At 39.3% G+C, this 24603-nt stretch overlaps 1 protein-coding gene across 2 annotated transcripts in view; it reads right to left on the bottom strand.

The window, feature by feature from the left end:
• The window catches only part of SLCO5A1 (solute carrier organic anion transporter family member 5A1), a 122111-nt gene that overhangs the window by 34900 nt on the left and 62608 nt on the right, over nt 1–24603 (bottom strand). The window contains exon 5 of one of the 2 annotated variants that reach the window (XM_082601337.1): nt 14604–14768. The exons of the other annotated variant lie outside the window; for it this stretch is intronic. Within the exon in view, the coding sequence (XP_082457463.1) occupies nt 14604–14768 (165 nt within the window). The remainder of the gene's footprint in view (nt 1–14603; nt 14769–24603) is intronic. 2 annotated transcript variants of the gene reach the window in all.

Genomic DNA, 24603 nt, shown 5'->3' with positions numbered 1-24603 from the left:
TGTTTTCATCTATCCATTAAAATAAGTTTACTGAGAGCCAAGATTATTAAAGGTCAGAACATTTTATAACTAGAGAAAATTCAACAATTAAACTCACTTGCTTGCTGAATGAGATAGCTTAAGGCAGAAAAACTAAGAACTTTGGACAAAGCAGGGACAGTTGAGATGGAAATGTTAACCAGTTCGCTATACAGCCTGCACTTTTAAAATAAAGATGTTTTGTTTCAAATGACATGCATAATTCCACAGGTAAAGAAATCCACAAAATAAGTTTTATGAATGGAAACATAATCTAGTAATCTAATGGTCTGAGTATCTTTGGAGAACACCAAACCTACTGTTTATGAGAACTTAGGTTTCAGAAATCCATTAATTAATCACTTTATAAAAATAGCCATTGGGGGGCTTCCCTGGTGGTGCAGTGGTTGAGAGTCCGCTTGCCGATGCAGGGGACACGGGTTCGTGCCCCGGTCCAGGAGGATCCCACATGCCGCGGAGCGGCTGGGCCCATGAGCCATGGCCACTGAGCCTGCGTGTCTGGAGCCTGTGCTCCGCAACGGGAGAGGCCACAGCACTGAGAGGCCCGCATATCGCAAAAAAAAATAATAAATAAATAAATAAATAGCCACTGGGTTGAAAGCAATAGAAAAGAAACAGATGACATGGCTCTTGTGTGCCTTCCTAATGCAATAACAAGCCCCATCAACCAATGCGTCTCAAAATCTCTCAGCAAAATAGTCTCTTTCCTTCATTGTTCAGAACTTATCTACTCTTAGTGTTGAAGAATAAAGTCACACATTTTCAAATAAAACTTCTCTTTGGAAAGCAACAATAGATCTTCAAAAGCTAAAAGAATAAGAAAATGCAATAAAGATTTTAAACTTCACCCCAAATGATACAAGTGAACCAGCAAATGAAAAAAAATACAGTGTAGCAAACAACAATCAATGCAATGTACCTCCCGACTAATAGCCACTGGCTCCTCTCCCAGTATCATGGTCACTGGCTCACTTTCAAGCCCAGATATTACACTAGGGGGCGCTCCACCAGGTTCAAAGGTAGCCCTGTATCTTTTCACATTTTTCTTCTCACCAAAATGAAGGATATGCAAGGCACATGCCAAATGCAGTGGTTTTTTACTCAAAGCTGGAGAGGAGTAGCTGACATCTCAAACAACTGGGTTGGAACTGAAAGCAACCATTAAAGACGGGGAAGTGGACGGAACAAAAAAAAAGAAGGCAATTTAACAGATGCGACTCAAGTTTCAGCCTGTTAGAGCAGGAAAGAACGCTGTGTTTTAGTATTTACTAGCATGTGTTTTAGAGCAGCGGTCCACAGCCTTTCTGGCACCAGGGACCAGTTTCGTGGAAGACAATTTTTCCACAGGTGAGGGGTGGTGAAGGGATGTTTTCAGGACAGTTCAAGTGCATTACATTTATTGTGCACTTTATTTCTATTATTATTACATTGTAACATATAATGAAATAATTGTACAACTCACCATAATGCTGACAGGAGGCGGAGCTCAGGCGGTAATGCAAGCGATGGGGAGCGGCTGTAAGTACAGATGAAACTACGCTCGCTCGCCCGCGGCTCACCTCCTACTGTGCGGCCCGGTTCCTAATAGGTCACAGACTGGTACCGGGCCGTGGCCTGGGGGGTTGGGGACCCCTGTTTTAGAGTTTACTAACATTTTCACAGTTATTCCCACATAATATAAAATTAATTGTTTGGGGGGTTTTATTTGTCTGTTATCATAGAACCCCAGAATTTGGGAGTTTACTCCAGAGATGACTACCTATCCCCTGATGACGACCCTTCTTTCTTGAAGGTTATGACCCTAAGACGGGCTGGGAGCACATACCATTGGGCAAAATTCTACCGGGCAGATATTTTATATTAACACAAAATTTCTACTGACACCTTATTCCGAGATTCTTGGGACTCTGATCTAAAAACAAATAAAGACTTATCTACTATTAACTGTCAGCTCTAAAATTGCACCTGATGCTTTTACAATACTTGAGGCAACTGTAACTTTGTTTCCTTAATTATCTTAAACATGCTCCCTAAAAATCTTCAATTAATGTGTAGAATGCTTTGTCCAGCAAAGTTAATGCCAATGACTCTGTTCAAATAAATAAAAGTACAAATTGACAGTTTGCTGATATATATACTATATATATATGTATATATATATATATATATATATATATCTTGTAACTACAACTATCAACCTATTGATTACATGAATAACTATCTCTGAGAACAAGGCTAAAATAAGAACAATAACAAAAAACTTGTAATGTCACAAATACAGATGTGCTATGGGAAAATCTTATCAAAGGATATGGACAATTACATAGCTACTCCAGGTCTGAATGATTCCAGCAAGTTCAACTGCATTTCCAGAAGGGTTTGGTATTTAAACAGAATATATTTCAAACAAATTTAAGGAAGATATGGCAAAATAATATTGAACTATTCTATACAAAACAATTATACACAAATCGTTCCTTGTACAGGTAAGAGAAGTATGCACCTATAATGTTTTTAAATATCCGCTTTAATCAAAAAACCAACAGAAATTATATTCATCTTTATTGCAAATAGAAACATAAGAAAAATTTCAATACGATGACTTTTTTTTTGACCACGCCACGCGGCTTACGGGGTCTTAGTTCCCTGGACCAGGGATTGAACCCGGGCCCACGGCAGTGAAGGGGCTGGGTCCTAACCACTGAACTGCCAGGGAACTCTCTCAATACAATGACTTGAAAAAAAATTAACCGTTAGCCTGAAATCTAATCAGTCAAACAGTAACAAATGCAAATAACCCCATGTTCTACCTTCTAGCCAGTGGAAAGATGCCACAATGAGAAGTTGAACCTGACAGCAAAGCAAATTTTCTGTGGTCCATGATGAGATGGTCAGGTTACAAGAGGACATCACTTCCACTTCTAATAATGTCTAAGCACATGTTTCATTATTTAGCTGAAAAGAGTAAGGTGTTTCCTGCCTGTGTGGTATAACTATATCGGGCCATACTTAAGAGCCAAGATATTCATTAGGTCCGGACATGATTTCTACGAGTTAACAGCATCTCTGAGGAAATGAGAAATGGTGACATGAGCTGGGAGTCAGAACAGTTTGTCTCCAGCCCCAGTTTGCCACTACCTGTGAGGCCGTGAACCCTTCAGTTAGTGCCTATACCTTTACTTACCTATCAACAAAATGGACAATATTATACTCCAGCCCCTACTTTCCTCCCTTCCTCATCTCTTTCAATAATACTCCTGGTTTTCCTGTCCTATTATGGAGAAGGGAATATTTGATGAATAGAGATGAAAGCCAGGGTCGTTCTCATTAATAATTAATACTTGTGTTGCTCTTTACACTCAATAAGTCATTTTTAAACTTTTTAAAACTTCAACAGCCCTGTAAAATGGCTATGATTACACCATTTCACAACTAGTAAGACTGAGACCAGAGAAATTAGTTAACTCACCCAAGGAGGCAAATAAATGGGCAGAGGTTGAACACAGACCTGATGACTCCAAAATTCATCACCTTTCTCTTATAAGATGTTGACTCACTGCAAAGCAGATAGGGATCACCTCACTTTAGTAGGGTAGGAACCTGCTAAAACAGGACCACGCTCAATAAAAAGTTCCTGAGTTCTTAAAAGGAGAGACTGAATCATCAAGCTACCTTACTCTTCGATAGTCCCTCCATAAAAAGCAAAAAGTGTGGCAGTTCAACCTCAGTTCCATCACACACACCAAAGGAGAAAAAAAATCAATATATCTGTAAAAGACATTTAAAGTGCCAGGGAAAGGTATTACATATATCCAGAGTAAGATGGTAAGACACTAACTAACTTGAATGCCTAGAAAAAGAAGTTGCTCACAAAAATCAGAGGATTTTGTGAGGTTGTGGGGTGGGGTAGGGGAGACAGTGGGAGGTCTATTAGTTGAGCTTTGGTGAAAGCTTGTCTAATTCAATCCCTCGTTCCCAAGATGAGACTGAGGGCCAGAGAGGTTAATGTTTACCTTCAGTCATTCATCAGATCCACTGGGTGTATCTTGGATGTGATTTAACCAAGGACGTGACGCACTTGTTAGCGGAAATGCTTTTACATTTGCTCCTGACACTTCATTCTTTCCCCTGGGTTTTCAGTCCTTTAGAAAAGCTCCCTAATCTTTCTCAGTTCAACTTTTATACAAAAATGAATCCTGCTCTGTGAACACAATGTAGTGTTTTTTGATAACTAAAGCTCTCAAGGGAGCTCTGGGCCATTCTGAACCTCAGTGATCATCAAGGGGCGATGAATGTAGATGAAGAAATCTGGAGAAAACTGATCTGAATGTCATCTGAGCCCAGAAAATCCCTTAGAAGTGATGTTTGTCTTTATACGTGTGTGTGTTTGCACACGCATGCATGCACTCGTGCACGGGCACACGGAAAAGAAACCCCAGACATAAGGACTCTGTTATTAATCATCAAAGATAGGTGAAACGAAAACATGTCATCTGAGAGATCTGATCAACTGACGTTTCACTGCACTATGCTCAAACATGAAAATTAAAACACTTAAAATGTATTTCTCCCTCCTAAGAGTAGTGAAAAATAGACTTATTTGAGGTTGAAAAATAAAGGAGAATAAATAAATCAGAGATATAAAGATTTATCCCTAGCTCAACACAGATTCAACTGAAATCAGTTTCACATACAATGTGTTTCACTCTTAAAGCAATTGCACTGTTATCATTTACATTACATCTCCAAGCCTCCATCAGTTCAGATGAAATAATCCTTCAGCCTTCATGTTACTATCAGGTCTCTTGCCTTCTCTTTCATTTTTCCCACTACCTTTAGCCATTTTTCTCTCTTCTTACTCTTCGAATCAATTTCTCCCAGGTAATCTTTCCAATGAATGTTTCCACATATCCTAAGTCCTAGCTTCATTCTTTTGCCTTAGATTCATTTTCATGAGAGTATCTCATAAAGTGAGAACTGCAGTTATTACTAGAAGCTACTTTCCAGGCACTGTGCTAAGCACACCATCTACATCCCCTCATTTAATCATCACACCTCTTTCCTAAAAGTTAAGGAACTTGTCCAAGGACACAGGCAGCCCACTGGGGTCACTATACTGTAAGGTGCTTGAGGATGGGATCCCTCTGTGTTCTCATCGTGGTTTTTCCAGCATCTAGCACAGTGCAAGGCCCATAGAAGAAGCTCTATAAATATTTGTGCATGGATGACCAATGGATGGATGGATGGATGAAGAGAAAGAGCAGGAATTTCAACAAGATCTGCCTCCCTCCAAACCTGTACTATACCCAATACATTAAAAGTTGGAGGGGAAAGAATTAGTGCAATAAAAATTCTAAACTATAAGCAGCTTCTCTGTGGACCAGCTCAATCTATACATTGTGGACCTGTATTATGGGCTGCTTCGGGGTATAGCTTACAAACATCGCTCTGTACACCTTGGTTTTAGCTACTCTATGCTGGAGAGAGTAGGGCCTCCACAGCAGTACTGTGGGGAGGACTGAAAATGATGCACAGACAGCCCCTCTCTATCCCTGTGCCCAGCTAAGAGTGGGATCTAACAAAGGTCCCAGGCTTCTACCATCACAGCACAGGCCCATACTGAAGGAAAGACTCCAAGTTTATTTGGATTCCCATAAGCTATCCAGATTTTTCAAAGGTTTTCAGAAAGATTTTCTCTGTTGATCTTTGTAACAATCTGCTAAACCTTGGCAGGGGTAGGGGGTAAGGACTGAGTATTATAAGACAAATGGAGTCATGAGCTCTCAGTCTCCCTCGCCTGGCTGGAATTAGCCTCTTTGCCAGGATAAAGGCAAACTGAGAGAACTGTGTGCCTGTGAAAGACATGAGCAAGGCCTCTGATGCTGCTACAGTGCAGGACAGAATGTAGAGTATGCCAACTTTGGGGTAAGAGAAGGGGAAGTACTAATATAACATACTGATGCATATTTATTTACTGCATACATAATACTCATATTTACTTACATATTCAAACAGAAACGAAAGAGGGAGGAACAAAGAAAATGCCACCTGTAGAGGAAGAGAGAGAATTGGAGCAAACCAGGATGAAAGCAAGTCTTCTCTGAATGTCCTTTGTTTTATGGTTTTGACTTTCAAATCATATAAATGTCTTACATAATTTAAAAAAACAAATTTAACTTAAAAATAGAAAAATAGGGCTTCCCTGGTGGCGCAGTGGTTGAGAGTCTGCCTGCCGATGCAGGGGATGCGGGTTCGTGCCCCGGTCCAGGAAGATCCCACATGCCGTGGAGCAGCTGGGCCCGTGAGCCATGGCCTCTGAGCCTGTGCGTCCGGAGCCTGTGCTCCACAACGGGAGAGGCCACAGCAGTGAGAGGCCCGTGTACCGCAAAAAAAAAAAAAAAAAAGAAAGAAAAAAAAAGTAATCCCTAAAAACTGAAAACAAATTAAAGCAAATAAATCTCCACAGCATATCGCGTTGTGGGCATAACCAAACAGAGAAGAATTATTTCAGATAACTAGGTCACAGTATTTTGCAAATCCCTAAGAGATAGCCTATGGACAGAAAGAACCACAAAGATGTCTAAACCTGCATTTCATATTTCATAGTTAGTAATAGCACTGAGAGTTGGTTTGAAACCATTATACATACACACACATACACACACACTTGGATACAGTCATTATGTAAAAGTTATTAGGAAGAAAGACTTTCAGTATTGGAGCAAAGAGATACAATATCAAAGAAGTTAAGTAATAACCTGTAATCTTACATTTGAAGTGGAAATATCAATATAACTTCATGATTTGTTTTCCTCTTTTTATTAAAAACAAAAAGACCTAGAAACAATGACAATCTTGTAGCAACGAGCACACCCAGTGCCCAGGTGGTGATCTCCAAAGACCACTTTTCTCTAAAAGGAACCAAGGCTCCTTGGAGAAGTGTGACTGATCTCAGGTCTAGGGCAGGAAACCGTAAAAACTACTGAGGTCAGGGCTTCCCTGGTGGCGCAGTGGTTGAGAGTCCGCCTGCCGATGCAGGGGACACGGGTTCGTGCCCCGGTCCGGGAAGATCCCACGTGCCGCGGAGCGGCTGGGCCCGTGAGCCATGGCCGCTGAGCCTGCGCATCCGGAGCCTGTGCTCCGCGACGGGAGAGGCCACAGCAGTGAGAGGCCCGCGTACCGAGAAAAAAAAAAAAAAAACTATTGAGGTCATTCCAAATGTTACAGATGCTAGCTTGAAGGGGCTCCCAGTGGCCAAAGACTGAACAACTGGAGTATCAGAAAGTAGTTAAGAGTCCGCCTGCCGATGCAGGGGACGCGGGTTTGTGCCCCGGTCCGGGAAGATCCCACGTGCCATGGAGCGGCTGGGCCCGTGAGCCATGGTCGCTGAGCCTGTGCATCCAGAGCCTGTGCTCCGCAATGGGAGAGGGCATGATAGTGAGAGGCCCGCGTACCGTAAAAAAAAGAAAAAAAAAGAAAAAAGAAAAGAATAATGATTGCAGTAGATTAAAGTACATCAAACATATAAAAAGCCATGTGTTCACCATATTTTTTTAAACTTACTGGCCACTATACCAATTTGCTAGAACAAAATCTTTTACTCTGATAATTGGTAAATAAAGAGAAAGAATCACAAAAGAAATAATGGTTTGGAGAACTGGCCAAACAGGAGGCTGGTCATTTGGGAAACTGACTTAGAGCAATTCAAAGAGAGAGAGAGATGGAGAGATGGAGAGACAGAGAGACAGAGAGACAGAGAGACAGAGACAGAGAGAGATTGATTGATGATGCACTATGTTGTGAACTTTCCTTCCCAACACCTCTTGCCTATCTGCTGCCCTCGAAGATTTCTGCCACTTTACTCCTATGATCGGGACTAAAATAGTCGCTCCTTACAATTTCATTTGAATGTATTACTTCTCTTAACAGGTGAGATTTAGCAAAATGCCTTTGAATACCACTGTAAATTAGACTAATACAATGTTTGTTTTAAATCAGAAAAACTAACAAAACTCTTTAATGGGGATTTAAATTTAACACAGTCTTACAACATGAAAAGGGGGAAACCAATTTGTATTGAGCACCTATGACTATATACCAAATGTTTTAAGATATCATTATCTCATTTAACTTTTGTCAGTAGCCCTAGGAGAGGATCATTCACATTTTACAAATGAGAAACTGAGAGAGAGTGGTTAAGGGACTTGGCTAAAATCATGCGTTTAGTTAAGGGACAGAGCTGGGATTCAAAGAGAAATCCGTGAACTACATCACACTCCTCACCTAAAAGAAAAAGAGGTCACATGCATGCTGGACGTGGTCGAAGTCTGCGGTGATGCACCATTACTAAGAACAGCACAATGATGAATTGCTCATTAACTATTTCCCTTGTAAGAAAATCATGTAACTCTACAGGGAGATGTAAGAATAAGTTTATTTGGTACTTGTGGCCTTGGGGAAATTATTTAATCTAAGATTTTTCAAGAAGGAAGAAGTCATAGAGTTCATTCTAGTCCAAATTATTGTTTTCTAGATTAGAAAACAGACCTGGAGAGAAACAGTGATAAGCCTAAAACCAAACAATGGGTTAGCGGCATGAGGGCAAAGACACTCTCCACCTTAGGTACCACTGTAGCCCTCGGGGAGCTCTGAGAGGTAACGTCAGAAGGCCTGAGCCGTCCTACGGAATTAAGAGAGTGTGTGTGCAGGTCAATTTAAAATTTACTTTAATTAATTTATTTATTTTTGGCTGCGTTGGGTCTTTGTTGCTTTGCATGGGCTTTCTCTAGTTGCGGCCAGCGGGGGCTACTCTTCATTGCGGTGCATGGGCTTCCATTGCGGTGGCTTCTCTTGCTGTGGAGCACGGGCTCTAGGCGCACGAGCTTCAGTAGTTGTGGCACGCGGGCTTAGTTGCTCTGCGGCATGTAGGATCTTCCCAGACCAGGGCTCGAACCCGTGTCCCCTGCATTGGCAGGCGGATTCTTAACCACTGCACCACCAGGGAAGTCCCCAGCATCCTTTATTGATGACAGTGAGCATGATGGTTCTGTACATGGCAGTGCTAAGACCCCCTGGAGAGTTCTACTGTTGAGACTGTACAGAGCAAGAACCTATGTGACCAGCAAAATATAGAAGAAATAAAAATATAAGAAGTATTTTAAAATATAAAAAGTATTTCAAAAATAATATAAAAAGCTCCAGCTGAGATTCCATGTGGACTCTGCTTCCTGGGTGTTCCCTGCACATGTCACTGGTGCCTGAGATAAGAGAGAAAGTGGGTCCTGCTGCGCCCTTCAGAGATGGCCTGTGGGTGCAAAGTCCATTCTTTGTTTGTTTGTTTGTTTTGGGCTTGCGGGATCCCCGGCCAGGGATCAAACCCGTGACCCCTGCAGTGGAAGCGTGGAGTCCTAACCACTAGACCACCAGGGAAGTCCCAGTCCATTCTTACTTTAATGCTGTAGTTGTGTAGTATCCATGTGTAGCAGTTGTCATTTTGGGTCCTCTGAGACTTCTTAAGCAACTCAACCCTGCCTAACCGCCACCATGAGTGCATTGGCTAAGAACCGGCCACACGGTAAGCACTCAAACATGTCTTAAATTAATTGGTTAATAAACAAACAGAATCTGAGTATCCTGACATACTGTCCACTACAATCTTCTACCAAAGTTCTAATTGGCATTGAAGAAACACTAATGTAATTCGGTGTGATAAATACCTCTCTGCTCAAAAAAACCTATCATTGTCTCTCTGAGTTTCTAATAGCCTCTGTTCATCTCAAGACTGTTTAACATTACAGAAGGGAGAAGACTCTAGCAGCTGCTGCAGGATGTTGGTTTGCAGGGGACCTTCCTCTTCTCTTGAGTTTAAGTGTGGTGTTCATACATCTCGCAGAGCCAAACCTCATCACCTGACCTTGGAAATGGCCAGTGATGCTACAGTACATCCACACCGAATACAGTCTATCTGCATTTAAAAGGTTAATTTTAACGTTAAAAAATCTTTGTATACATTTATAAAATTAGTACAAAATGAACTTTAAAAACTATCTCATAGAAGAACGGGTCTAGAAAAGCTGTGAATGCTCTCAGAAGAATGAAACCAATCAAAGCATGTTCATGCTTCACTTGCATCTAAAGACGCAACAAATCTGAGGCTGCAATTTGAGGTCAGGGGCACCGCCTTGACTCTCATCAATGACTCGAAATCAGTGGTTGAAGACAGGTGGCAAATATTTGGTTAATTAGAAAGCAATAAAAATTACAGTCTATTTTTAAAAATCACACCCCAACCTAATCTCCTTATCTTTTCAAGACACAGAAAAAAAGTATTGGGTTGGCCAAAAATTCATTCAACCCAAACAAACTTTTTGGTCAACGCAGTATCTTGATTATTCTCCACTGAAAAACAAAATAGAGTTTTCCAAGGCTATTTCCGTTGTAAAGACAAACGAATGGCTAACTCTTCGTAATTCTGCACACAAAGAGTTGGATCCCAGGAAAGCCAAGGTGATGCTGAGAGACCACAGTGCTCTAAAAACAAATGTTGTTGACCATGGTTTGGTGGCAAAGTAGAATCTTAGACTATCATTTCTCCAGAAATAGTTAAAAAAAAAAAAACCACCAACTGACTGGAAATTATGACAATAGAATATGCCTATTATAGTATTTCAATAAAAATCACATATGCACATTTATATACTCCAAGGAGTACAAGACTCCAGCCTCCTGGCTCTTACTGTTTGCACGTCTTCAAGCAAGTTATTTAAACCTCTCTGGACCTTTGTTTCCTCATCTGGAAAATGGGCATAATCAATAATACCTACTGCATAGGCATTAGTTACATGGATTAAATGATGTTTTACGTATAAAAATACTTAGCATCTTCTACTTAGCAAACACTCAACAAATATTATCAGTCATTTTATTACCATCACTATTATTACTGAGGTTTCATTCTCAGACCTGTTCAAGATTCAGGACTTCAAATGTAAGGTGTTGTCATCATCATCATAAATAATTTTATTTCCTAGAATACATGATTGAGTTATATATTTCAATTTATACTGCTGTACCTATTGAAGTTAGGTAAGCTCTGGAAGAAATCATTATTTACTACTTCATTTGATCCTGACAACAACACTGACCCAGAGAGAGGGGAGATATTATCCTCATCAGACAGATAAAGTTCAGTTTCAGCTGAAGTTCAGGGAGTTAAGTGACCTGCCCAAAGTCACAGAGTTGGTGACCAGCAGGGCAGGGTTCAGGACGGCTCCGTCTAACTCCTCCTGCAAGGCTTTTCCCGCTATTTCAGGCTTTTCCAAAATATCAACTTCATAATATTTCATTTCATTCAATAACTGTGACCCTAAGTGAGTCAGCAGAAAGACCATAAACAGGGAGGGTGCAGCGTGACCACAGATCCACTGTTGCACAGAAACGAACACCAGTGGGCTGAAGGTGTTTTAGTGACACACTCATGAGTGTCACCACCCCCTCTCAGGGCACAGGGGGCCCCAATGTGATGACGAGATGAGCCCAGTGGTGCTGAAGGTGCCCCCCCAGCAACATCTGAAAGCATTCGTCTCTCCACCACCACCCAGCCCACCTCCCACCTGCTTGCCTTTAGAGCCCTCTCATGTCTGTCCGAGGAAAGCTTTTTTGGGGCCGGGGGTGCTGGCTGGAGCCAGAACAAGCCTCAGCCTTTCCTGCTCTTTGCCTTTGTTCAAGTCAGTCCTGCACAGAGAGCAAACGCCTTTCCTCCAAACTCCAAACAGTCCAATTCGACTTCTTAAAAGCCTGGTTAAAAGCCATTTCTGCCATGACATGCAGCTCAACATCGCCACGCCGCCAGCCAAAATAATCTCTGTAGCCCACAGCTTCCATTCATTTATTTAAACATTTTCTAAACTTATTTTGTAAGCTGTCTCTCTCCTCTTAGATCTGTAAGCAACTTAAGGTCCAGGTTTGAGCCTTTATATCTGCCCTGCCCCGTGTCCACCCGCCTACACACACACACACACACACACACACACACACACACAACACATGCACAACACACACACAACACACACAGGCAACACACACCACACACACACGGCACAGCACCATGCCCAGAGTCGGTATTCAATGGCTATGAGAGAGGGCGAGTGAGCAAAGGCCCATCTTTGATACACGTACGGAGCTTCATCTCTACCATATAACACAACACAAGCAAACTGCTATGGAGGGTCAGGTAATTTTTTTAAATGAAGAAAGAACTTTAACTCGAAAACTTTGTCAGAGGAGAAATTTAAACTATTTTTAAATTCACCTTCAGATACACTTCTTAATTCTCCATGTCACTTATGTGCATGGAACAGGGTTTAAATACAAAAGATTAAATGAAATAAGTCCTTAAAAAATACAAATCTCTGCTTAGAGAGTAAGAAGGATTCAATTGATACAAATTCAAAAAATCAAGGTAAGTTTTAAAAAGAAGTATCATCCCTGTTTAAGTTTACTGTAATATGACAGGCCACCCTCTACTCTTAATCAATCTGAGTATCTCTTGACTATTATTATTTGTTATCCCCCTGGAAAGGAAGGAAAAAGTATGTGAGCTGGAAATGAAAGGCCTTTTATCAAAACACCGAAGGCTACCAAACATTGTATAAATTGCATTGGCAAATGATCAAAAACAAAAAAAGCTCCTGATGACAAAACCAGAATGGCATTGGCACTGTGTGATACTGCTTCTTTTTAACCTGGATGTTGGAACGTGGGATGAACAAATTCCGTGATTTAGTTTTATTCAGTCGTTTACCCTCTTCACCAAGAAGGCCACACTCAGTGACCACTGCCTTGACCACATCACTGTGGAACTCTGCAGCCAAAGACCCCAGGTCCACAGAAAGTTGTCTATCTAGCCTCTGCCTCAACCAGTCATTAAGAGATGGCCTTGGTCAATAGGGGTTCAATACGCATCAGTTCCTACCCAGCTCAGCACTGGACCACAGCCTGGTAACTCTCGAGGTCCAGATGGTGCATCTGGAGGGAAATGGGATGATCCAGAAGGTTCTGCTCCCTAGCCTGGCTGGAACAGGGACACACAGGCTGGACTAGCAGTGATTCCTGATGTGTGTCCTGAAGAACACTATTCATGAGAAAGAATGCCTTAAAGAAATCAGATTTCATGGTCAAATAAATTTGGGAGAGACTGTACTTTGAACTTTCCTTTGGGAGTTTCACAATGCACATTGGTATATTAAGGGTTATGAAAAGTCCAGCAGCAAAGGACTCTGTAATGCTTTGTTTAACTCAACAAGCCCCTAATTTATTTGACTATGAACCTTCTTTCCAGTAACACCTCTAATATTGAAACTTAGGGTGGGAAATACTGAGACCACATTTGACAGTTACATGGCTTCAGATCTAACAACAAGACAACTCATGGTTTCCCTGACCAAGAATTGTTGCTCAACAAAGGTTAGTGTAAGAATTAAACAAAAAATGGGATGTTCAGGATTTCTGACAACCAAATTATAATGTAATCTGTAAATTTTACCTTAATATAAGCAAAACATATATTATTTAAAACCAACAGAAAAAACCAGATTTATAGGTGACAATTACAATGTCCATAGCAGTATACTCTCTATAAAAAGATTTGCTATCATGGACCCACAACCCAGTATGTATGTCTTTTCATGGGTAAAATGAAATAGAGAACAAAATGATTACCCAAATAGTTCAACTTCTCTTTCTATACAATAATATAATTTTGTCCGCTAATTTTCAGATAATCCAAGCTTGCTGGGTTTGAATGTGGAAGTGGAGGAGAAAAGTGGGAGCCGGCCATTGCAAAAGCTCTTGTAATTCTCCACTTAACCGCTTAAATATACTTTATTAATAAATTGAGCCTTAGGTAGATACAGTCATTTGACCATCTTTGAAATCACTAAGGAAACATCCAGGATATTACATGATATAATGCACTGAAAATCCCAATATCTGAGAATTCATGTTCCCACATTTCTGAGCACCCAATTTACTATGGAAAAAAAAGATTTGAGCACAAAGTATTATAGGTCTATGTACCAACATAAAACATCATCTAAAACAAAATTCATAGATTGCCTTTCTAACTTCAAGCACCTCCAGTAATGCAATTACAACCTGTTCACATTTATGAATGGAAAATCCATGAAAATGATCTATATTTCAGATCATCAATTTTTTTAAATTTAACACTTTCAGACTCATGTCAGACCATGAAAAGATTTATTCAGATTTAAGTTTGCCCATTTCATTCTTTTGAACTGAGAACCGTAAAAACACAAATATGCAAAGTTCTCCCTTTTCCAAAACACAGTTGGTGAAAATGTTACACTTTAGTACAATCTGAATCGAAGAGAAAACATTCAAAGACTTCCTCCTCCTAAAACCTGAGGTGGGGGAAGGTTGCTGTTCACGAACTTGAATTTAACACCTTGATGTTAGAACGAACTTTCTCTTTACTCATTGCATTTTAGTTTAGTGGTCAAAAATGATCATGGTTTCAAGGAGTTCTAACGGCAGTGCCTTACCAGTGTAGATGCTGGCATTGGAAGCTGGAATACCAAACTGTGACTCGATGAACTTGGGAATGAAGGTAATGAAAGCAGTTACAATGGCACTCTCAGCTGTGTATGACAAACTCACAAAAAGGAATGTCATGTTGCTTAAGATCCTGACAGCTGCTCTTGGTAGGTCTATAAAATGACAAAAATGACAAATGAATGTTATAAACAAGGGATGGAGAAGAAAAGAAAATTGAATTGCTTTTGAAATGAACTGGAAATAGCCATTCAGCAATATAGGAAAAATTGATGACTGATTAGAACGCATCCCCTTCAGTAAATAGATTTGGGGTGGGTTTTTTTTAGTTTTTCAACTAGGATAAGGAAATTTAATAAAGAATCTAAAAACATACCCATACACAAATATCCTTATAAGAAATACCCCAAACCTATGACTCCTGTTTCAAAAACTGCTTAAAATAAATGATTTGCATTTTTTATTGACTGAAATAATGGTATTCTTTGTTAAGACCCTGAAGTCTACTAAATGTATAAAGTACCTGCAATATAGTCCTAAATTATAGTTTCCACTTCACCCAACTAACACTTCCCTGAGTAGGCGCACTTCTGAGATGCCAGCTCTCTGGCCTGACACCCACAGCAGAGGAATTGGTACATGATATGGGACATCTGTTCTTCCAGCCTCATTACGAAACAGGAAATAATACAGCTAAAAAGGCATAAGGGATAAGGCCACCAGGTCAGACATTCCCAGGGACTTTGGATTGGGGAACAAACAGAAATGATCTCCAAAGGAGCCAGACAGCCCAGAGGTACGGGCTCCATCCCTATCCAGCCACCTCTCAAGGAAGAGAGAAAAGTCCCATTTTTGAATCTAGGCATTTATTTCACAGAACTTGCCATATATATGCTTCAAGATGTATGTGCATTTTCATTACAGCATTATTTATAAGAGCAAAAATTTAGGGGAAAAAAATAAATGTCCATCAATGGGAAACGTTTACATAAATTATGGCACAGCCATGTAATGAAATACTATGTACTAGTTAAAAATGAAATGGAGCTTTATGTACTAGCATAAAAGGAACTCCAAGAAATATTTTTGTTAATGAATAAAGCAAGCAGCTGCAGAAATATACATATGCCTGTGTGCATAAATATATATATAATATTTAGGTAAAAAACAAACTAAAACAATGGATTTATATATGGTAGAAGGTATACATTTCAATATATATAATGCCAAGAAATGCTGTAAATGGGAGTAAGATTGGGAAAGAGAAATAAAAAAAGATTCTTGTGTATATACTTTTGTATAGTTTGCATGTTTGTAATGTGAATTAACTCACGTGTGTGATCTTTACATATCTTCATGGAAAAGGTGAGCTGCATTACTTTTGACATGTACAGTCTCTCAGTTATGAGAACAGTTACCCCCTTATGCTACAAGAGGGTCTTTCTTATCTCTGTGCTATTAACTGTATTCCCCACAAGTCCGATCGGAAAATGTCAAGCTCATCCATTGAGTCTCGAGATTAATCCCGTCCTGGAGGAAGCTGTCACAGCCCCTCCAGACAGACGGAAGTGCTCCTTCTCTGTGCTCCCACTACACGCTGCTCCTGTCCATCCACACTCATCAGTTCTTTTGTAGCTGCACGTTTTCCCATCTGCTTCTTTCAAGAGAATGTAAATGCCATGGAGGCAGGACCTTGGTATATCTTTGTATGCCCAGCCCCTGGCACAGATCTGGCATTCAGTGGGCACTCAAAAAATATTCCTGGAATGTATTTATTTATTAACATTTTTTATTACATCACGGCAATAATTTGTACTAAAACAATATCCATATACTTATGAGAAAATGAAGTCTGTTCCAAGGATGCCTGATTTCCTCCTGGGGAGAGAGTTAGGTATTAAGGAAGCATATGTCATAAAATTAAGGGTAGTCCATGTGGTGGTGGACTTACCAAAACCACAGAAAAATGTGAAGGACCAAATAGATCATCTTTTTTAAAGTGGGGCTCTTTAAAGCTAAAGAATCCTAAAGGGATGTAGATAAGATTATAAACTAAAAATCCCATTAAAAGAAAAATTAAAATGTGAACAAAAGAACAAGGGGGAGATATACAATATTGGCTTTATCCAGCTTATCTGGGAAAGAAATAGTTTGTATGCTTGAATTTTTCAGATAACTGGGCGATTGCCTTTTTAAGCGATAGAGCTTTGAATATTTCCTATGTGTTAACGGATATTACTGGAAATCCACAGCATAATTTGACATGTTCTTCAAGATTCAAACTCATAATTATGAATAATAATATCTATATGCTAATTTGTTTTAGCATATGTATATATTTTTTATACAGCAGGTTCTTATTAGTCATCAATTTTATACACATCAGTGTATACATGTCAATCCCAATCTCCCAATTCATCACACCACCACCACCACCCACCACCGCTTTCCCCCCTTGGTGTCCATACATTTGTTATCGACATCTACGTCTCAATTTCTGCCCTGCAAACCGGTTCATCTGTACGATTTTTCTAGGTTCCACATATATGCGTTAATATACGATATTTGTTTTTCTCTTTCTGACTTACTTCACTCTTTATGACAGTCTCTAGATCCATCCACGTCTCAGCAAATGACCCAATTTCGTTGCTTTTTATGGCTGAGTAATATTCCATTGTATATATGTACCACATCTTCTTTATCCACTTGTCTGTCAACAGGCATTTAGGTTGCTTCCATGACCTGACTATTGTAAAGAGTGCTGCAATGAACATTGGGGTGCATGTGTCTTTTTGAATTATGGTTTTCTCTCGGTATAAGCCCAGTAGTGGGATTGCTGTACCATATGGTAATTCTATTTTTAGTTTCTTAAGGAACTTCCATATTGTTTTCCATAGTGGCTGTATCAATTTACATTCCCAGCAACAGTGCAAGAGGGTTCCCTTTTCTCCACACCCTCTCCAGCATTTGTTGTTTGTAGATTTTCTGATGATGCCCATTCTAACTGGTGTGAGGTGATACCTGATTGTAGTTTTGATTTGCATTTCTCTAATAATTAGTGATGTTCAGCAGATTTTCATGTGTTTCTTGGCCGTCTGTTTGTCTGCTTTGGAGAAATGTCTATTTAGGTCTTCTGCCCATTTTTGGATTGGGTTGTTTGTTTTTTTAATATTGAGCTGCATGAGCTGTTTATATATTTTGGAGATTAATCCTTTGTCCATTGATTCGTTTGCAAATATTTTCTCCCATTTTGAGGGTTGTCTTTTCGTCTTGTTTATGGTTTCCTTTGCTGTGCAAAACTTTTCAGTTTCATTAGGTCCCATTTGTTTATTTTTAGTTTTACTTCCATTACTCTAGGAGGTGGATCAAAAAAGGTTTTGCTGTGATTTATGTCAAAGAGTGTTCTTCCTATGTTTTCCTCTAAGAGTTTTATAGTGTCCAGTCTTACCTTTAGGTCTCTAATCCATTTTGAGTTTATTTTTGTGTACGGTGTTAGGGAGTGTTCTAATTTCATTCTTTTACATGTAGCTCTCCAGTTTTCCCAGCACCACTTATTGAAGAAACTGTTTTTTCTCCATTGTATATCCTTGCCTACTTTGTCATACATTAGTTGACCATAGGTGCGTGGGTTTATCTCTGGGGTTTCTATCTTGTTCCATTGATCTATGTTTCTGTTTTTGTGCCAGTACCATATTGTCTTGATTACTGTAGCTTTATAGTATAGTCTGAAGTCAGGGAGTCTGATTCCTCCAGCTCCGTTTTTATTCCCTCAAGACTGCTTTGGCTATTTGGGGTCTTTTGTGTCTCCATACATATTTTAAGATTTTTTGTTCTAATTCCGTAAAAAATGCCATTGGTAATTTGATAGGGATTGCACTGAATCTGTAGATTGCTTTGGGTAGTATAATCATTTTCACAATATTGATTCTTCCAATCCAAGAACATAGTATATCTCTCCATCTGTTGGTATCATCTTTAATTTCTTTCATCAGTGTCCTATAGTTTTCTGCATACAGGTAGGTCTTTTGTCTCCCTAGGTAGGTTTATACCTAGGTATTTTATTCTTTTTGTTGTAATGGTAAATGGGAGTGTTTCCTTAATTTCTCTTTCACATTTTTCATCATTAGTGTATAGGAATGCAAGAGATTTTTGTGCATTAATTTTGTATCCTGCAACTTTACCAAATTCATTAATTAGCTCTAGTAGTTTTCTGGTGGCATCTTTAGGATTCTCTATGTATAGTAGCATGTCATCTGCAAACAGTGACAGTTTTACTTCTTCCTTTCCAACTTGTATTGCTTTTATTTCTTTTTCTTCTCTGATTGCCGTGGCTAGACTTCCAAAACGATGTTGAATAGTAGTGGCGAGAGTGGCCATCCTTGTCTTGTTCCTGATCTTAGAGGAAACGCTTTCAGTTTTTCACCATTGAGAATGATGTTTGCTGTGGGTTTTTCGTATATGGCCTTTATTATGTTGAGGTAGTTTCCCTCTATGCCCAGTTTCTGGAGAGTTTTTATCATAAATGGGTGGTGAATTTTGTCAAAAGCTTTTTCTGCATCTATTGAGATGATCATATGGTTTTTCTTCAATTTGTTAATATGGTATATCACATTGATTGGTTTGCATACATTGAAGAATCCTTGCATCCCTGGGATAAATCCCACTTGGTCATGGTGTATGATCCTTTTAATGTGTTGTTGGATTCTGTTTGCTAGTATTTTGTTGAGGATTTTTGCATCTATATTCATCAGTGATATTGGTCTGTAATTTTCTTTTTTTGTAGTATCTTTGTCTGGTTTTGGTATCAGGGTGATGGTGGCCTCATAGAATGAGTTTGGGAGTGTTCCTTCCTCTCCAAGTTTTGGAAGAGTTTGAGAAGGATGGGTGTTAGCTCTTCTCTAAATGTTTGATAGAATTCGCCTGTGAAGCCATCTGGTCCTGGGCTTTTGTTTGTTGGAAGATTTTTAATCACAGTTTCAATTTCATTGCTTGCGATTGGTCTGTTCATATTTTCTATTTCTTCCTGGTTCAGTCTTGGAAGGTTATACCTTTCTAAGAATTTGTCCATTTCTTCCAGGCTGTCCATTTTATTGGCATAGAGTTGCTTATAGCAGTCTCTTAGGATGCTTTGTATTTCTGTGGTGTCTTTGTAACTTCTCCTTTTTCATTTCTAATTTTATTGATTTGAGTCCTCTCCCTCTTTTTCTTGATGAGTCTGGCTAATGGTTTAGCAATTTTATTTATCTTCTCAAAGAACCAGCTTTCAGTTTTATTGATCTTTGCTATTGTTTTCTTTGTTCCTTTTTCATTTATTTCTGCTCTGATCTTTATGATTTCTTTCCTTTTGATAACTTTGGGTTTTGTTTGTTCTTCTTTCTCTAGTTCCTTTAGGTGTAAGGTTAATTGTTTATTTGAGATTTTTCTTGTTTCTTGAGGTAGGCTTGTATAGCTATAAACTTCCCTCTTAGAACTGCTTTTGCTGCATCCCATAGGTTTTGGATAGTCGTGTTTCACTATCATTTGTCTCTAGGCATTTTTTGATTTCCTCTTTGATTTCTTCAGTGATCTCTTGGTTATTTAGTAACGTATTGTTTAGCCTCCATGTGTTTGTGTTTTTTACGTTTTTTCCCCTGAAATTCATTTCTAATCTCATAGCATTGTGGTCAGAAAAGATGCTTGATATGATTTCAATTTTCTTAAATTTACTGAGGCTTGATTTGTGACCCAAGATGTGATCTATCCTGGAGAGTGTTCCGTGTGCACTTGAGAAGAAAGTGTAATCTGCTGTTTTTGGATGGAATGTCCTATAAATATCAATTAAATCTATCTGGTCTATTGTGTCATTTAAAGCTTCTGTTTCCTTATTTATTTTCATTTTGGATGATCTGTCCATTGGTGTAAGTGAGGTGTTAAACTTCCCCACTATTATTGTGTTACTGTCGGTTTCCTATTTTATAGCTGTTAGCGGTTGCCTTATGTATTGAGGTGCTCCTATGTTGGGTGCATATATATTTAAAATTGTTATATCTTCCTCTTGGATTCATCCCCTGATCATTATGTAGTGTCCTTCTTTGTCTCTTGTAACATTCTTTATTTTAAAGTCTATTTTATCTGATATGAGTATTGCTACTCCAGATTTCTTTTGATTTCCATTTGCATGGAATATCTTTTTCCATCCCCTCACTTTCAGTCTGAATGTGTCCCTAGGTCTGAAGTGGGTCTCTTGTAGACAGCACATATATGGGTCTTGTTTTTGTATCCATTCAGCAAGCCTGTGTCTTTTGGTTGGAGCATTTAATCCATTCACATTTAGGGTAATTATTGATATGTATGTTCCTATTACCATTTTCTTAATTGTTTTGTATTTGTTTTGGTAGGACCTTTTCTTCTCTTGTGTTTCCCACTTAGAGAAGTTCCTTTAGCATTTGTTGTAGAGATGGTTTGGTGGTGCTGAATTCTCTTAGCTTTTGCTTGTCTGTAGAGCTTTTGATTTCTCCATCGAATCTGAATGAGATCCTTGCTGGGTAGAGTAATCTTGGTTGTAGGTTCTTCCCTTTCATCATTTTATGTATATCATGGCACTCCCTTCTGGCTTGTAGAGTTTCTGCTGAGAAATCAGCTGTTAACCTTATGGGAGTTCCCTTGTATGTTATTTGTCATTTTTCCCTTGCTGCTTTTAATAAGTTTTCTTTGTTTTTAATTTTTGCCAATTTGATTACTATGTGTCTTGGCGTGTTTCTCCTTGGGTTTATCCTGTATGGGACTCTCTGCGCTTCCTGGACTTGGGTGGCTATTTCCTTTCCCATGTTAGGGAAGTTTTTGACTATAATCTCTTCAAATATTCTCTTGGGTCCTTTCTCTCTCTCTTCTCCTTCTGGCACCCCTATAATGCGAATGTTGTTGCATTTAATGTTGTCCCAGAGGTCTCTTAGGCTGTCTTCATTTCTTTTTTTTTTTTTTTTTTTTTTTTGCGTTACGCGGGCTGCTCACTGCTGTGGCATCTCCCGTTGCGGAGCACAGGCTCCGGACACGCAGGCTCAGCGGCCATGGCTCACGGGCCCAGCCGCTCCGCGGCATGTGGGATCTTCCCGGACCAGGGCACGAACCCGTGTCCCCTGCATCGGCAGGCGGACTCTCAACCACTGCGCCACCAGGGAAGCCCTGTCTTCATTTCTTTTAATTCTTTTTTCTTTATTCTGTTCTGCCGCAGTGAATTCCACCATTCTGTCTTCCAGGTCACTTATCCGTTCTTCTGCCTCAGTTATTCTGCTATTGATTCCTTCTAGTGCAGTTTTCATTTCAGTTATTGTATTGTTCATCTCTGTTTGTTTGTTCTTTAATTCTTCTAGGTCTTTGTTAAACATTTCTTGCATCTTCTCGATCTTTGCCTCCATTCTTTTTCCGAGGTCCTGGATCATCTTCACTATCATTATTCTGAAATATTTTTCTGGAAGGTTGCCTATCTCCACTTCATTTAGTTGTTTTTCTGGGATTTTATCTTGTTCCTTCATCTGGTACATAGCCCTCTGCCTTTTCATCTTGTCTATCTTTCTGTGAATGTGGTTTTTGTTCCACAGGCTGCAAGACTGTAGTTCTTCTTGCTTCTGCTCTAGCATATTTTTTAACTTTCCATTTATTTTCTGATATTTTTCTGGTTGCAAGAAAATTCCTTCCCCACGATATGTTGTTTGTATTTGTTTTTACCTGCTGATATCTTATGTCCACATCCACTTTAAGTTCTTCTACAGAGCCCTTTTAAAGTAGACATAAGCTTTCAGTCTTGTTCTTTTGTCATCCATTTTTTAATTTATTTTTATTTTTATTTATCTTAAATTTTTAAATTTATTTTTGGCCATGTTGGGTCTTCGTGGCTGCATGCAGGCTTTCTCTAGTTGTGGTGAGCAGAGGCTACTCTTCCGTGTGGTGCGCGGGCTTCTCACTGTGGTGGCTTCTCTTGTTGTGGAGCACGGGCTCTATGGGTGCGGGCTTCCATAGTTGCATCACGCAGGCTCAGTAGTTGTGGTGCGCAGGCTTCTGTAGATGTGGCACACGGGCTCAGTAGTTGTGGCTCGCAGGCTCTAGAGCACAGGCTCAGTAGTTGTGGTGCATGGGCTGAGTTGCTCCGCGGCATGTGGGGTCTTCCCAGACCAGGGATTGAACCTGTGTCCCCTGCATTGGCAGGCAGATTCTTAACCACTGCACCACCAGGAAAGTCCCAGTCATCCATTTTTTAAAAAAATAAATTAGCAATTAATAAAATTAACTTTTCTGTTCATGTATGGTTCTATGGATTTGGGGAGGCAGTGGTTACTTTTATTTATTTTTTTAAATTCTTATTGGAGTATAGCATGTTTTTAATTTAAACTGAGAGTGGGATGAGGGGTAGTGTTTGGTTTATTATTATACAAAACAGATGAATTATTATTACTATAAAGTTGTTGACTAGATTTTATTACCTGGAAACTTGCATTTATACCCAGGTATAAATTATAAACATTAAGTACCAACCAAACATACTGACTCCTATTAATACTTTTTATAATTTTCCTGACATAGATATTTTTGGAAATAATATCTCTTCTTGTGGGAAAAAAAAAAGGATTTATCTGAAGTTTAGTGCCCATTCAGTTTATTTTCCTTATGTTTAAATTAAAATAAACACCTTTTTGAAAATAATTTTTTGAGGTGAAGTTCACATAACATAAATTTAACTATTTTAAAGTCAACAGTTCAGTGACATTTAGTACATTCACAATGGTATGCAATCACCACCTCTGTCCAGTTTCAAAATATACTTTTTTATTATAAAAAAATTTAATCATTTATGTTCAGGGATGAGGTTGGAATTCACCTTTATTTTATTTTTTATATTTTTAAATACTTTCTAAATTTTCAACCATGAAGACGCATTGTTTTTATATTCCACCACCCCCCCACCAAAAAAAACTTCAAATTTAAAAAGATGCAGCAATATGTCATCCTCCTAGAGAAGTCTTCCCTGACTCAGGCTGCTAACTTAGGAATTCCTTCCTCCTTTTTCTTCAACTTCCTCAGAAGGTATATACCTCCATTTTAAGACTTACATTTTATTATGCCTATTTTCCTTTCTAGCTCCCTTTGAGGCAAGGACTGTAACTTTTCATATATGTATCCTGAATTCTTCAGCCTGTAGTAGTTGCTTAATAAAGATATTTGTGAAAGAGGAAAAGAAGCAAAGAAATTTTCTTAAGATAGACAGTGCCAGCCATCTATCTCAATAATTAGAATGATACTTGGGAACCAGTCTAGTCGTTTCCTGAAAGTCTTAGGTAATGCCAATTTCTTAAATCAAAGTAAAATTTGAGGGAAATATCAACAGAACAAGCAAAGAAAGGTGGCTTAAGTGAACTAAGTCAAACCAGGCACAGAATTCCCATTGGGCAAAGACAAGGAGACCATGGGTAAAAATGGAAGCACCAGAGTGGGGGGTCATTGTTATGCAGAATGTGGAGATCTTTATAAAATAACATGATGCCAAAATACAGGGCTGAACCTAAGCCTCTACCTCAAGGGCTTGGGAAAGGCCCTCCAGAGTATGGGGAGAGGGAAAGTGGTGGAAAGAAAGGCAGTGGGAGTTCCATATAATAATTATAGTGGAATCGGGCCAGGTAGGAATGTACCTCTGGCTGTAATACAGAAGCTTCTTTTTTCCCATCAGCTTTATATTAATCACTTTTTCCCTGTATTTTATAATGTTTTGACATCTTAAAAAGCTTGCTGGCTAGGGAGAGACTAGACTACCAGTGCTTAGATATAGCAAGGGCTCAGCTGGGAGCACATCTTTTATATGGAAACCAACCAATCCTGAGTTTATATGATCAGCTACCTTGTTATCTAACTCTCACACGCCAAGCCAGTATTTCCTCTGCCCTAAACTACCCAGACAACTAGAAACCAGCCCTACAGCCCAGAGTCTGCTGGAATCACTCAGACTAGACAGTGGTAAGCTGT

This window comes from Mesoplodon mirus (genome assembly GCF_964341445.2).
Source record: "Mesoplodon mirus genome assembly, chromosome: 16".
Taxonomy (NCBI): domain Eukaryota; kingdom Metazoa; phylum Chordata; class Mammalia; order Artiodactyla; family Ziphiidae; genus Mesoplodon; species Mesoplodon mirus.
Note: the sequence above shows the minus strand (reverse complement) of the source record. Positions and strands in the feature narration are given on the sequence as shown.